Source organism: Eleutherodactylus coqui, chromosome 11 (assembly GCF_035609145.1).
Source record: "Eleutherodactylus coqui strain aEleCoq1 chromosome 11, aEleCoq1.hap1, whole genome shotgun sequence".
Classification (NCBI taxonomy): Eukaryota; Metazoa; Chordata; class Amphibia; order Anura; family Eleutherodactylidae; genus Eleutherodactylus; species Eleutherodactylus coqui.
This window is the reverse complement of record NC_089847.1, coordinates 76,499,220-76,515,057: the sequence shown is the minus strand read 5'-3', so window position 1 is coordinate 76,515,057 and position 15,838 is coordinate 76,499,220. Positions and strand designations below refer to the sequence as shown.

General features: G+C 44.0%; 1 protein-coding gene across 1 annotated transcript in view; it reads left to right on the top strand.

Moving 5' to 3' along the window:
• Window positions 1-15,838, top strand: part of DUS2 (dihydrouridine synthase 2) — a 97,129-nt gene that overhangs the window by 41,510 nt on the left and 39,781 nt on the right. Inside the window, exons 9-10 of the mRNA XM_066582681.1 lie at window positions 7,283-7,353; window positions 13,781-13,867. Of these exons, the coding sequence (XP_066438778.1) occupies window positions 7,283-7,353; window positions 13,781-13,867 (158 nt within the window). The remainder of the gene's footprint in view (window positions 1-7,282; window positions 7,354-13,780; window positions 13,868-15,838) is intronic.

The window sequence follows — 15,838 nt, the reverse complement described above, 5'->3', positions numbered from 1 at the left end:
GCTAAAAATCAGCATTTTGCCTCAGTTTTTTAGCGTTTTTTTTTTTGCGTTTTTTCCCGCGCACAGTCAAAAGCAAGTGCATCTTATTGTACGCGTTTTTACGGACGCGACAATACCAAATATGTGGAGTTTTATTTTATTTTTTACCTTTTTTTTATGCTAATCTGAGAAAAAGCTTTAAAAAATGGTTTTTTTAACTTCTTTTTTAATTCATTTTTTTAATCTTTGTTTTTTTACAACATTTGTGTCCCCCTGGGGGACTTTGACCACTGCCCTGATGATCGCTGTCATAAGGCATGGCAGAGCTACTGCTCTGCCATGCCTTATCGCTTATACAGCGATCTCAGGCACTGGTAACACAGGACGCCAGTGTCTGGCATCCTGTTACCATGGCGACAGGCCGGGCTCTCGTGATAACATCGCGAGAGCCGACCGGAGACACAGAGGGAGCGCGCTCCCTCTGTGAACTCTTTCCCTGCCGCAATCTACTTAGATCGCGGCAGGGAAGGGGTTAACAGCGGGACGCCGGCTGTGACTGACAGCCGGCTCCCGCTGCGGGATAGCGCGGGATCATATGTGATCCCGCGCTATCCCCAGGACGTAAGTTTACGCCCTGTTGCGGAAGTACCCCCGCTGCCAGGACGTAAACTTGCGCCCTGCAGCGGGAATGGGTTAAGGACCAGGCTGTATTGTTCCTTAAGGACCAGACACTTTTTAGGGATTTTACTAGAGATGAGCGAACACGTTCGGCCCCGCCCCTTTTTCGCCCGAACACCGAACTTTGCGAACACTTCAGTGTTCGGGCGAAAAAGTTCGGGGGCCGCCGTGGCAGCGCGGGGGGGTGCGGCGGGGAGTGGGGGGGAGAGGGAGAGGGAGAGAGAGAGGGCTCCCCCCTGTTCCCCGCTACTGCCGCCCGCGCCGCCGCGCATCTCCCCGCCCCCCGGCGGCACCCGGACCTTTACGCGCGAACACTGCAGTGTTCGGCAAAGCCGGTGTCCGGGTGCGGATGTGTCCGTAACGGACATGTTCGCTCATCTCTAGATTTTACCCATGTGGCGGTTTTACTGCTCTTTTTTTTTTTTCCTTTAGCTACCAAAATTATTTTTGCTGCGTTTTTTTTCCATGACATACAGGGCTATTTTTTTTGTATCTTTTTCACTGACTCCCCCCCCGCCCCCCCCCCCCCCCCCCCCCCCCCCCCCCCCGTTTTTTAGTTTTATTCGGGGTAAAAAGCTAAAAAAAAAAGATTTTTTTTTTAACATTTATAGTTTTTTTTAAATTATTTTTAGATTTACACTAAAATAAAGTATGGGAATGGATGGGTTCCTCTATTTGTTTCGGATGTTTTGATATATAGTATGTATGGTTTTGGTTTACAGGGCGCATACGGCAACGGTTTTTGTTGGCGTCTGCTTTGTGTTATTCTCTTTCTTATGTATTTATTGTTGTTTTATTCTGTTATTTTGTTTTACTTATGTATGTAATTATGTTTTTTACCATCTATGTCCCCCATGACGTCATGTAAGACCTTTTGGGGGACAGTTACATAATTTTTTTTTCTTTATTTGACACTTTCCCACTGTAGCTGGGGCATCCATAGATGCCCCAGTTACAGGGGAAAGCAACAGTTGTAGTGACATTACTCACTTGCAGAGCTGCCAGGGTCTAGTTTGACCCTCAAGCTGTGCGGTAGCAGGGAATCCCGGGAAGTCACAAGACCCCCCGGGGCTCCCGTAGTGAAAGTGCATGTTACTTTCACTTTCCCCACACAGTGCTCATTGAGCACTGTATATCGGGGAAGCAGAAGGCAGGAAGGGTTAAAAACCACTCCTGCCTTCTGCTCCGGGTTATCAGCTGTCACTAACATCTGATAACCCGTTCCTGTCTCTGACTGATTGCAGAGCCAGGAGGCTTAAAGCACCGCCGTAATTTTACTATCGGCGGTGCTCTAAGCCCAGGACCAGGTGCTGTAAATTTACTGTGGCTGGTCCTAAACAAGTTAAAATAAAAAATGGGACAGCACTCCCAGATGGAAAAGGACAAAGAAAATATATGAAGAAATAAACTCGCCTTATGTTCTGAAGAGAACCACCTAAGTGGGCCCCCTCCCCCAATAAACCCAAGGTACAGGAAAGACAACAGTAATGTACACAGTAATCTATATGTCCCCTGTTACCAGGACATGCATTAAAGGGGAGCTGAAGATCTAACAAGGATCCCACAAATCTTGGTGCAGCAGCAGGCATGTATATGGTTAAAACATATACTATATTTTTTGGACTATAAGACTATCTTACTAAAAAGTTCCTGCGTCTTATACTCAAGAGTCAGGAGGATGGTGATAGTGCCAGACATCCCCAATCACTCCGTTATTGTTTCGGCAGAGTGTTCATACAGCACTTTGCCTGGCACACGAAATGATAACTGCCTCCATAAGTTATGCCTGACTGCTCAGAACTGCCATCTTACTCTTTTGGCACTCCATTTATGAAAACACGACCCAAACTCCTTGTCACTGTTGGTCCGCAAAAAAAGACTCCCCTGGAGCTACCTACCGCATCGTAGGACTCCTGCTGCCTTTCCTGGGTGAGCCACACAGTGTACCATCTGATCCTCCTACCTGGACGCTTTATCAGTAAGCCAGCCCCGGCTGCTAGCACCATCCTGCCCTCAATTATTGAATAATCCTTGTTCAGGAGTGAGTGTACAACACAAGGAACTTCTGTTTCAAATTGTTTCCCTGTGTGTAAGCCCCCTGCTCTCATGAAACTAGCATTGAATAACCCATTGTCCTATAGCATAGTAGAGCAATATACAGAAAGCGTAGATTTCCCCACACGTGTCTGGACTCAAGACTGTTCCACATTGGTTATTTATGAGTTTTTATAACTTTTCAAAAGTATCATCAGCAGACCTTCCATAAGTTTCCTCCACGATTCTTTCTTCAGTAAAATATATTATACTTCACATTTCTCACTTCTCCGTTTAAAGTGCCCTGTCTTTAACCCCTTAAGGACATGGCTTATTTTGGCGTTGAGGACCAAACGATTTTTGGTATTCTTTCATCTCCATTTTTCAAAACCCTTAATTTTTTTCTTTTTCCTCTGAGGGACTTACACTGCAGCACTGCAGATTGCTACGATAAGGCATGGCAGGACTTCTCTCCTGCCATGCCTTATCGCTTACTATAGCGATCACAGGCTATGGCAATACAGGACGCCAGTATCTGGCATCCTGTTGCCATAGCAACCAGCAGGGCTCTCGCAATGTTATCGCGAGAGCCGGCTGGAGTCACAGAGGGAGCGCGCTCCCTCTGTGAACCCTTTCCCTGCCGCAATGTACTTAGATCGCGGCAGGGAAGGGGTTAACAGCGGGCCTCTCACTGTCACAGCGGGACGCCGGCTACTAGTGACAGCCGGCTCCCACTGCGGGATAGCGCGAGATCTGCTATGATCTCGCGCTATCCCTATGACGTAAGGGTACGTCATTTTGCGGGAAGCACCCCGCTCCCATGACATACCCTTACGTCATGGGGCGGAAAGGGGTTAAGAACCCTATCAAAACTTACTGCTTGCCATTGCATGAGACTTTGAATTCGTACCATGGGATCACAGTTAGTTATGTTGATCCCTCCACTCCTTTAAACCACCAAGGAGATTTTAATTAGCATGACATATTTTTTTGTTTTCTGTTATCTAAAATCTGGGTGCATCCTGAAGTCAGGTGCATCTTATGGTGCGAAAAATACGGTAAATGACACTCAGGATAGTATTCCAAATTAATGCACCCTGATCACTTTGGACTGAAAGAGACAGAACTTATTTGGCAAAGGCAGGTAGTATGATGAGAACTACCACCCCTTCCCAGTCAGCTTGTAATATTGCTGGCAGCATCTCGTGCTCCAGGAAGCAGATCCTAGTGGCCACAGCTTTATTGAGAAGAACCCTGTTCCTTGTGGAACTCGCTTTGCTAAGTTAGTTCTTTCTCTTTCAGCCCTAAATGGCTGGGGTATATTCATATTCAGTATGCTACCCTGACCACTGTTTTTATACATTTTTACCTTAGGCATGGCTACTTAATATTTCAATAAGCGTGTTTGGTAGACATGACTGCTTTTACCTTTTGCAGTGTAAAAGTCCCTGAAGATATTTTTGTTTTAGCTTTAACCTTTATCTTAACATCATAAAGTTTATTCCTATCTGGCTGCCATCTCATGCTCTTATTACTGTTTTTTTTTTTTTGCTTTTTTTATCTTGATGCTCAAGAATAAATGAATTGTTATAACCTGTTTGACAGATCTGTTAAGCCACATTCAACTGTAGAAGCACTGCAAGTTTGTGGTGCAGATTCAACAACTTAAATACATGACTTTTTGCTGTAGGATGCATGTGAATGGGGTTCTAAAAACTCTGCACAGAGAACTTCAGAGCCTGCTCTCTAAATGTCTGTAACATATGCACAGACCTAAAATCATGTTGTGGTACAGTGTACCACAAGAGTGCACAGTAGACATTATTTTTTTCAATTTGGGTACCCAAAACTAGACACCGTATTCCAGATGAGGTCTGACTAAAGAAGAGTAGAGGAATAATGCATCCCAGAATCGTGTTTGCCCTTTTTTGGTGCTGCATCACACTGTTGACTCATGTTCATTCTGTGATCTATTAGTATACCCAAGTATTTTTCACACGTGCTGTTGTGTTTTGTTTTTTTTCATTTTTCTTGCCAAGATGTAGGCCTTTGTATTTATCCTTGTTAAATACCGTTCTGTTACTTCCCACCCACAGTTCAAGCTTGTCTGAGTCTTTTTGAATCCTCTGTCTTTCTTCTGTAGCATTAGCTATTCCTCCTAGCTTTATGTTGTTGACAAATTTGTTGAGTTTCCCCTCAATTCCCTCCTCTAGATCACTTATAAAAATGTTCAACAACATATGGCCCAGGACAGAGCCTTGTGGTACCCCACTTGAGACATTTTTCCAATTTTATGTGATCCATTTTATAACCACTCTTTGAGTACGATCACTCAGCCAGTTGTGAATATACCTAATCACATATTTGGTCATTTTTTCAATAAGGATGGTGTGAGATACTTGATCGAATGCTTTTCTGAAGACAAGATATACTTTATCTACCACAGTTACCTGATCAACCCAGTTGGCGATTCTGCCCATAAAAGAAAATTTTGATTATTCTGGCATGACTTGTTTGTTACAAAGCCTTGCTGGTTCTGGTTAAGTGCTGCATTCTCATCCAAGTACTTGCATAAATTTGATCTAATAAATTGTTCAAAGATCTTTCCCAGTATATAAGTCAGGCTCACAGGCTTGTAATTTCCTGGGTACACCTTCCTCCCTTTTTTTTGAAGATAAGGACATTATTTGCCCCTTTTCAATCTTCTGGGACTTTTGATCTCCACAAATGATAATAAGCATTACTGGTCGAAACGTCGTTATTTTATGCACAATGGAGGAATAAAGTTTTGATATTTTTACAATATTCTGCTGCCGCACTCATCTCTACTTTTGGATACTCCACAAATTTTCAAAGATTACAAGGAGTGCTTCATCAATTTCCCCTGCCATGTCTTTCAGTATCCTAGGATGTAATTTTTCTGAACCTGAAGATTTGAATTCATGTAAGTTAGTTAAATGTTCCCTCTCTATCTCTGTTTATTCATAGCCTGGATTCCTTTATTCCTTCAATAGCAGTTGGAAGATCAGTTGTTGATACATTTACTTTTGAGAAAAGCAGATTTAAAAAAAGGAATTTAAAAGTTCATCTTTCTCAAGATCATTTTTGAGCATATCACCATTTTCATCCTGTAAAAATCCTACAGCATCTTTGTCTTTTTACTTTTGCTTTTGATATACCCCCAAATCCATTTTATTGATTTGGCCTCTCTTGCAAGCCTCAATTCATTACTAGCTTTAGCTATTCTAACACTTTCCTGCAGTTTCTACAGACTACATTATATTCTTATTTAGATATGGCCCCCTCTTTCCATTTGATACACATTATTTTTGTTGCTTTTTAGCATGTGTGTGCGTTTTGTGTTCATCCATCCTGGTCTCTTTAAATGCTTCCCATTCTTCCTTCTTTTAGGGATTGTTAACGATTCTGTTTTGAGAATTTCATTTCGCTAAATTTTCCATCCTTCTTGAACATTTCAGTCCTTAAGAACATCCTGCCATTGGATTCTTCCTACCCTCTTTCGGAGTGCATTAAAATCTGCCTTTCTGAAATCCAATCCTGAGGTCTGAGTTTTCTCAGGTCTTCCTCCCCTTTTTATGCAAAATTCAAGGATAGCATGATCACTGCTTCCTAAGTTCCCAGCCACTCTTACTTCCTCAACCATTTCCTCCCTGTTGGTAAGAATAAAGTCCCAGATAGTAGATCCTCGTTTTCTCTTCTACTTTTTGGAAGATAAAATTGCCAGCAAGAGCGGATAAGAATTTGTTGGATCCATTACTTTTGCCTGAAAGAGATTTCCAACTAATGTCTTAATAGTTAAAATCTCCCATTATCACAATGTCATACTTTTTTAAAAACCAAGTCATTCTCTTGTGTGTGGTTCAATCTATGCTTTAACACAATTTATAGCAGGGCTAAAAGCCATAACAGAACTGCAGCCTCCCGTCCATCCAACCATTTAAATGCAATGGTCATGTGTTTTAATGGTTAAAGATTAGAGATGAGCGACCGTACTCGGATAAGCACTACTCGCTTGAGTAATTGGCTTTATCCGAGTATCGCTGTGCTCGGGTCTAAAGATTCGGGTGCCGGCACGGAGCGGGGAGCTGCAGGGGAGAGCGGGGAGGAACGGAGGTAAGATCTTTCTCTCCTTCTCTCCCGCCCGCTCTCCCCTGCTCCCCGCTGCGACTCACCTGTCAGCCGCAGCGGCACCCGAATCTTTAGCCCCGAGCACAGCGATACTCGGATAAAGCCAATTACTCGAGCGAGTAGTGCTTATCCGAGTACGCTCGCTCATCTCTATTAAAGATCCAAAGTCGGAGTTCTCTTCAATTTATGGTCATGGTGGCCAGTTATTACTTGTATTTTGTAGGTGGCACTCACAGCTTATGGAGTGGGCTCAACTGCTAAGCCTACTCCATACTCTGACCCCCAACATCTATTATACACATATGATTGGGGTTAATCTCAACGCATATTATTTAGAAAGCATTTTAATTTTCTCCTTATGGTTTTGTTTTTTCATTTTTTCTTTTTTTTAGTGGTATTTGTTATGTCTGTAATATTTGTATGATTTATGTCCTTTTTTTAGCTTGAAGAAACTGTCAATCTGGCGAAGATAATTGAGAGAACTGGTGTTGCTGCTATTGCAGTTCATGGAAGGTAAACCGTTTTCTCAATCATCATATTGATGGATCCCAGTTGATTTTTTTCTTATTTCTACTAAGACTTGCTCAGATTTGTTTTTGAGAGAAATATATATATTTTTTTATACCTAAACCACTTACTGGAAAAGCATAGGCTTTTATACTGTAAATACATCTTGTGTAGTTGGAGATTAAATTTAGGTTTTTTTTAGGTTAAAAGAACTGTCAACAGTTATCCCTCTCCATAACCAAGCGTTTTTGTGTTTTTAAGCCAATGCCAGACATCTCTGGTGGTGATTTATGTCCGCTGACAACAAAAGATTCAGGCATGGTGAAATCCAACAGCCCCGTCTTCTACCATTAGGAAAAAATAGGGATGCCCCTGTAGTCATATCTGTTTGACCAACATCAATTTGTATAGCTACCTTTACATACATGTGAGTCCAGAAATGTTTGGACAGTGACACAATTTTCATAAGTTAGCCACTGTACACCACCACAGTAGATTTGCAAGCCGTCAAGATACAAATTAAAATATAGACTTTCACTTTTTCTAGCGGTTTAACAAAAATATTGCATTAACAATTCAGGAAGTTAAGCATTTTTTACATAATTCCTCTATTTTCATATGCTGAAAATCGATTGAACTATTGACCTAGTCTCATGGTCCAGTGCCGTCTGTTCCTTCTTATTTCACATCAAATTTAAGGAGATAAAAGTTGTGGCAGTGATTCCAAGTGTTGAACTTGTATTTGGAATTTGTTAATTTAAGGCCCATTTAGACGGGACGAGTGTCGGGGCAAACTGTGCCCGACACTCGTCCCCGCACATACTAGCTCCCATGCACCTGCACGGGAGCTAGTATCGCTGGCTTACAGCGGGGCGGCAGGAGGAGATTTCCAGAGAAATCTCCAGCTGTCCCACTGTGAGCCAGCGATACTAGTATGTGCGCGGACAAGTGTCGGACATCGTTTGCCCAACAAATGATCCGTCTAAATGGGCCTTTAATCTCTCTCAATATGTGGTGCAAAGACGTTGCAGTGCAAACATACAAACCTGTCAGAGAGTGACCAAACAAAAAACATCTGGTAAGTTCTAAAAAAGAAAATAGTAAAGTATTGGCGAACTCAGCAATACCCAAACACAGTGGACAATGACAAGTGGATGTTTGCAGAATTCTTTCCTTAGCACCACTTCACAACATTTAGCTAAATCAAAAATACTTAAGCGGAGCTAGATATGTCATTCTTAATCCCTTGGTGCCATCTGCTGCACATGTACCATGGATGTGAGCAGGGATTGCATGGAGCTGGTGTTGGCTGTAAAACACAGCTGACAAGTAGCCAAGCTTGCCGACAACACCGATCCCAGCCTCTAACCCTTTAGCTGTCATAGTAAACACTGACTATATCATTTGGATTGCTTGATGGAGCAGGTCATGTGTTTTTTGTTTTTTTTTGTATCTTCACCCCTTAAGGACCAGGCTGTTTTGTACCTTAAGGACCAGACACTTTTTAGGGATTTTACCCATGTGGTGGTTTTACTGCCCAATTTTGTTTCCTTTAGCTCCCAAAATTATTTTTACTGTGTTTTTTTTCTGTGACCTATCTTTTTCACTGACTTTTATTTCTGTTTTTTAGATTTATTGGAGCTAAAATTCTAAAAAAAAAAATAATTTTTTTTTTTAATTTTTTTTTTTGTCTTTTTAAAATTTAGTATATTTATGCTAAAATAAAGTATGGGAACGGGTTCCTCTATTTATTTCAGATGTTTTGATATATAGGATATATGGTTTTGGTTTACAGGGCGCATCCGGCAACTGTTTTTGTTGGCGTCGGCTTTTTTGTTTTTTTTTCTTATGTATATATTGTTGTGTGTGTTCTGGAATTTTGTTTTACTGATGTATTTAATTATGTTTTTTACTATCTATGTGTCTTATAAGACCTCTGGGGGACATTCTTTTTTTTTTTTTTATTATTTGACACTTTCCCACTGTAGCTGGAGCATCCATAGGAGCCCCAGTTACAGGGGAAAGCAAGCCCTGTAGTGACAGTAGTCACTGGCAGAGCTGGTCAGGGTCTAGTATGACCCTCCAGCTCTGCTATAGCAGGGAACCCCAGTGGTCACATGACCACCACCACACCACACCCCCCCCCGGGCTCCCGATATGAAAGCTACATTGTACTTTCTCTTTCAGTACGCAGTGCTCATTGAGCACTATGTACTCGGGGAAGCAGAAGGCAGAAAGTGTTAAAAACCCCTTCTGCTTTCTTCTCTGGGTTATCAGCTGTTGCCAACAGCTGATAACACCTTCCTGGCTCTGATTGATTGCAGAGATAGGGGGCTTAAAGCGCCGCCATAATTTTACTATCGCGGTGCTTTAAGCCCAGGACCAGGTGCTGTAAATTTACTGTGCCAGGTCCTTAATGGGTTAAGGGGAATTTTGCAGTGGATGCTCTGAAAGGCATATAATCTGATTAAAGTGTTTGGAACCTTACTATATTTAGTAGTCTTACATCTGTGGGGCAGGGAAACCCCTACCTTCAATCTAGATATAAGTGCATTCTCCTTCATATGTAATGTAATTTATTTTACCTTCCTCCCTCGTCATTTGTTTAGTTTATAACCCCATGACTAGGTTATGAGGTGTGTTTTGGTGGCTTGGGACCTTGTGAAGGTTCTCAGGCCTGCCATGGATGAAGGCAAAAGTACAATTTACTGCTGAAGTATTGCAGTATATTGCCCAGGCGATCAAACAATTGTAAGTTCAATTGCTCTGTGGAGTAAAATATCTCTTTAGTTATTTAAAAAAATATTAGCTCGTTAATGCCGCAGGACGTAAGTTTACGTCCTGGCAGGGTGGTAGTTAAAGCAACAGGATGTAAACTTATGTCCTGTGGGTGACATGGGCTCAGAAGTGAGCCTGCGCCATCCCGCAACAGGAGTTGGCTGTGACTATCAGCCATCCTCCCACCTGAACAATGGAGATCAGTGAGGAGACTGATCCCCTGTTGTTAACCCCTCACACGCCATGATGTAGTTGCGGAGAGCCGACGGGTTGCCATGGCAACTGGGTGCCAAACACTAGTATCCGAAGCTGCCAAGGCCTGCGATCGTTATTTTTGTGTGATAATGCATTGCAGTACAAATGTACTGAAAAAGAGCAAGCCCTTGTAGAGCTCTATCAATGGAAAAATAAAAATCTTATGGCTCTTGAAGTGCGTCAACACAAAAGCAAATCTTTAAAAAAGAAAGAAAAAGTTTTTTGTGTACAAAACATGAAAAAAAACCTGCATAAAATAGGTATTGCCAGAATTGTGCTGACCTGAGAGAATGTTCTCACATTATTCACTTTTTACACTGAACGATGTAAAAATAAAATAAACAAATTGCAGATTTTTTTCCTCCGAACCCCCCAAAAAACTAAATTTGAATAGGTTATACTAGTGGCCCCCAACCTTTTTGGCACCAGGGACCGGCTTCAAGCAAGACCATTTTTACAAGGCCCGGCAGGGTGGGGCGGGACATGGGCGGGGCTTTGGTTATATGGGCGGGGTTATGGAGTTGGAGTTTAGTGCATTATTATTTAATTATGACATTTAGAATGTCCTGGCAGTACACACACAGGGCAGTATATAATCTATCCCCCCCCCCCCCCCCCCTGTAGCACACACATAGGGCAGCATATAATTTATAGCCCCCACCTCTCAGTAATTAGCAACCCCCCCCCCAGTAATAAGCAGCCCCCCCCCCGTAATAAGCGGACCCCCCCCCCGTAATAAGCGGACCCCCCCCCCCCGTAATAAGCGGACCCCCCCCCAGTAATAAGCAGCCCCCCCCCAGTAATAAGCAGCCCCCCCCAGTAATAAGCAGCCCCCCCCCCAGTAATAAGCAGCCCCCCCCAGTAATAAGCAGCCCCCCCCCCCCCCCCCGTAATAAGCAGCCCCCCCCCCCCCCGTAATAAGCAGACACCCCCCCCCCCCCCGTAATAGGCAGGGTCCCCCCCCCGTAATAGGCAGGGTCCCCCCCCCGTAATAGGCAGGGTCCCCCCCCCGTAATAGGCAGGGTCCCCCCCCGTAATAGGCAGGGTCCCCCCCGTAATAGGCAGGGTCCCCCCCCCCGTAATAGGCAGGTCCCCCCCCCCCGTAATAGGCAGGTCCCCCCCCCCCCCCCCCCGTGATAGGCAGGTCCCCCCCCCCCCCCCCCGTAATAGGCAGGTCCCCCCCCCCCCCCCCCCGTAATAGGCAGATGTCCCCCCCTCCCGTAATAGGCAGGTCCCCCCCTCCCCCGTAATAGGCAGGTCCCCCCCCCCCCCGTAATAGGCAGGTCCCCCCCCCCCCCAGTAATAGGCAGGTCCCCCCCAGTAATAGGCAGGTCCCCCCCAGTAATAGGCAGGTCCCCCCCAGTAATAGGCAGGTCCCCCCCAGTAATAACCAGCCCCCCCCCCAGTAATAAGCAGGTCCCCCAGTAATAGGCAGCCCCTTCCCCTGTAATAAGTACCCCCCCCCCCAGTAATAGGCAGCCCCCCAGTAATAAGCAGCCCCTTCCCCTGTAATAAGTACCCCCCCAGTAATAGGCAGCCCCCCCCAGTAATAAGTAGCCCCTCCCACCAGTAATAGGCAGCCCCTTACCGTGTAATAAGTAGCCCCCCCCCCGTAATAGGCAGCCCCCCAACCCATATACTTACCTCCTCCCTGTTGTCGCTCTCTGTCTGCTTGCCCTGACGTCAGCCCAGAACGCTTCCTCCCCGAGTCCTCTCCTGCGGAACTAATGAGCAGGGGACTCGGGGAAGAGAATCCCTTCCTGCACAGATGTCAGTGTGTGTGCCGGGATCAGCGCGATTACCAGCGGGGAGCTGCGGTGCCCCTGCTGGTAATCGCTTCAGTGGTCAGCAGCGTCGGCACGCCGCGGGCCACATAGCACAAGGCAGCGGGCCGGATTCGGTCGCGGGCCTTGTGTTTAGAGCAAAAGTTCCCCGCGGTGCCGCGGACCGGCGCTAAACACCCAACGGCCGGGTCCCGGTCCGCGGCCCGGTGGTTGGGGACCCCTGGGTTATACAATACGTTATATGTACCCAAAAACGATTCAAAAAATGCAATTTGTCCCGCAAAAAAACAAGCCTTTATATGGCTATGTCAACGGAAAAATTCAAGTGTTATAACTTTAGGAATGCGACTCCTGAAAAATTAGTCGTTAAGGCGCAAACAGTCTTTGTGATTTAGTGGTTAAATGTATTTGTAATTGTTGGTATTTGGAAATTCATGATCAGGTAACGTAAGTGGGAGTAGCTTACAATCTGATATAGGGCTTTCAATGTGAATTGCCATGATTAAGAGCATGCACACGCTGGAAACACATTGTAAAGCGAGCTTGTGCATCTATTAGTCAGGATTTTTTAACTATGTTATAAATTAAGTGATTTGATTTTAAGGAAAATTGTGCAGTGCTGGAAGATACGTTTATTGGATAATAAATTGCCAACGTAAAAAGCTATTCTGTATGTGAAATATGTTTTGAAATGAGTTGCAAAAATTTTAGTTGACTTCTGATTGAACAGCAAGATTATACATTATGCACTTATGATGCTGACTTTTTACATGTGGGTATTTGGGTATTGTGTTGATGAAGTAGTGGAAACAGCAGATCAAGGTGCAAAGCAATGAAGTTTCTTTATTTCTTTGCTTTGCACCTTGATCTGCTGTTTCCACTACTTCATCAACATTTGTACTAAAGAGCGGCTTGGCTTGGATCCCAAACCCAGTGGGTGTGCAGGATACCTGTTCAAACCATATGGTACTCATATTGTGCTGCTGACAACTTCTTTGCCTTTGGGTATTGGACAGGAGCAACGCTCTGGTCCCAGGACAAAATTTAAAGTTAGACTAAGGGGGAGAAATATTACGTGGTGCCCTCAGTTTTTGCTGTTCTGTCTAGGATCCACTGGTTACAGAGCCTCTCTTCAGTCTTCGAAGTTTGCCACAGCATTTATCTGACTACTCGATGCACATTGTGCATCAGTAGACTTTAAAACTTCATCGTTTTCGGATTTGCCAACGCTGCTCATGTGAGTGACTCAAACAACTGATGCACTACCAGTGGACTGTGTGCCTGGGGTAGTCAGAGAGGTGCTCTGGCCATCCTAGACAGAAGAGGGACCTAGTAATCTGCAGACCTGCAGCAAATGATGCAAACCGAGAGCAGGAAGTAATATTTCTCCCCCAATCTACCTTCAAATTTGGCCTCGGACTAGAGGGTTGCTTTAACAAACCTGATCAGATTCACTTTGTTGTTTTATGGTTACATATTTCAGAAATTGCCAGTGTGCCTTTTCATATTGTTTAAATACATTTAGAAAATGTTATTTAATGGTTTATAAAGTATTATTTCCTATTGATAATTGAAAGTTTTTTTGTCTTCTTTTTTTCTTTTATATTTACTTAAAGAAAGAAGGAGGAAAGACCTCAGCATCCTGTTCACTGTGATTTCATCAAGGCGATATCTGAGGTTGTATCAATACCAGTTATTGCCAAGTAAGTAAAAGAAACCCATGTCATAGTATGCAAGTGGTTTTCCGGTTGTAGGTTAATAATGTTTAATCACCGCTTAAATTAAAAGTTTTTCGAGTTCCTAAAATACATTATTTTTTAATTACTTACTGTTTTCAAGATATTTATTTGATGTACAAAGAAGAATGGTCTGAAAGGTTCTCAGCCCGAACAAGAAGGGAATAAACCAGGGGCATGAAACTTTAATGCTATTTGGCATGTTTTCCCTGACGATCCGGTCCTCAGAAACGCTATCTTTTCTCCTTAGGGAGAGCACCTAGATTCCCAGTCATTGTTACAAGGCTTGTATAAAAAGTCTGACTTTGGCTTGAAGGAATGCTGCTTTCCAATAGGTGGCACTGTAAAGGTTTTATTCCATCTCCCTTAGGCCGCCTGCAGACGGCCGGGTCGGATCCGGCTGCGAGAATTCTCACAGCTGGACCCGAGCACCTGCAGAGAGCAGCGCAGAACTCACCCGCTCCCGCAGCTCCTGCTCTTTCATGTGCCGGCTGCTGGGCAGCCGGCGCATGCACAGAGCGGAGCTAGCGGCCGGTGAGTAACGTTTCTATGCGGGGCTCTGCAAACCCCGCACAGAATTAGAGCATGCCGCGGTTTGTTTTCTGCGCGGGATTTCGCGCAGACAAACCGCGGCCGTCTGCATAGGATTGCGTATTGTAATGCAATCTAATGCAGGCGTGTACAGGCGGAAATTCTGCGGGGAATCCCGCGGCGGAATTTCCGCCCATCTGCAGGCGGCCTTATTTGCATATTTCCCTGACACTTGTTACATTGTTTCTGAAGTTTCTTCCAAGAAAGGCATCCAGACTCCTTTTGACTTGCTTAACGAGTGGCGTCATTTCTTCTTTCCTGGACATGAATATCCAGTAACATCCCCGTATTTCTTTCCGGCCATTTCTGAAGAAGGGACTGTGTAATTTGTGCTGGCTATAATTTAGTTAATAAGGAAGAAATTATGTTAATCTCTTTGCTTTTATGCGCTTCACATGACAAGCGTTGCACCCACAGTCCATCATTTTCTACTCTTTACAATTTTTAATTTTCAAAGACATATTGACTGAAGAAAAAAATGAGTACAAAGGGGTACCTAGCCAAGTTTTTTATGACTTTTATACAGACCTATATCGGAGGAACTGTCATAATCCGGTCAGTATTGCTTCGATCTTTTTGAAGTGCCTGTGAGTCCATATCAGTCGATCTCAAGATTCTTTATATTGTTTAAAATACCCACCTTTGATAATAAGATCCTGGGAGAGCTGAAACGGTGGAGTGATTTTCCCCTCTCAATGTTGGGAAGATGCCAGATGATTGTATCCTCTTCCATCCGACTCCTGCACCATATGTATTTGCAGCTGCTCCTGGAATCCCACTAAGCTCTGCCTTTTACCCATGGGGGGACTGGCACCATCTCCTCTTCAGAACCAGTACTCCCCTCATCTGGAAAAAATAAAAGCTTACAAGCTGGGTCACTTATAAATGTGACTGCCTCTCACCCCAGGCTCTCCCTCGACTGACTTGTCCTCCTCTCAAAACGTACCTCTTCCATCAGGCAAAATTACATCCATAAAGTCTGCTTCTGCACCTGGAACACTTCTCCAAAATGGCAGACATGGTGTGACAGTCTAGTTTTCTTTACGAAGCTCTACATAGGGTTGTAGTGTTAAACCTCTAGGTGGGCCCTCTTTCCAATGAACTAGTTTAGGCTGTTTCATGCTTTCCTGTTTCCCTTAATGATACATACAAGAAATGAGAATACTTTTACTTTCTGTAAAATGTCTTTTGCATAGTCTTCGTTGGGGAACACCGCACCTTCCCATAGTTCTGAGGATGTGTTGCCTCTTAGCAGTATTTTTGTTCTGGTTAACTTACATCTGTTACTGTGTTCTCCTACTGTTAAAAAGTGATTAGCTCAGTGCCTTTAGTCTGAGTATAGCTAGA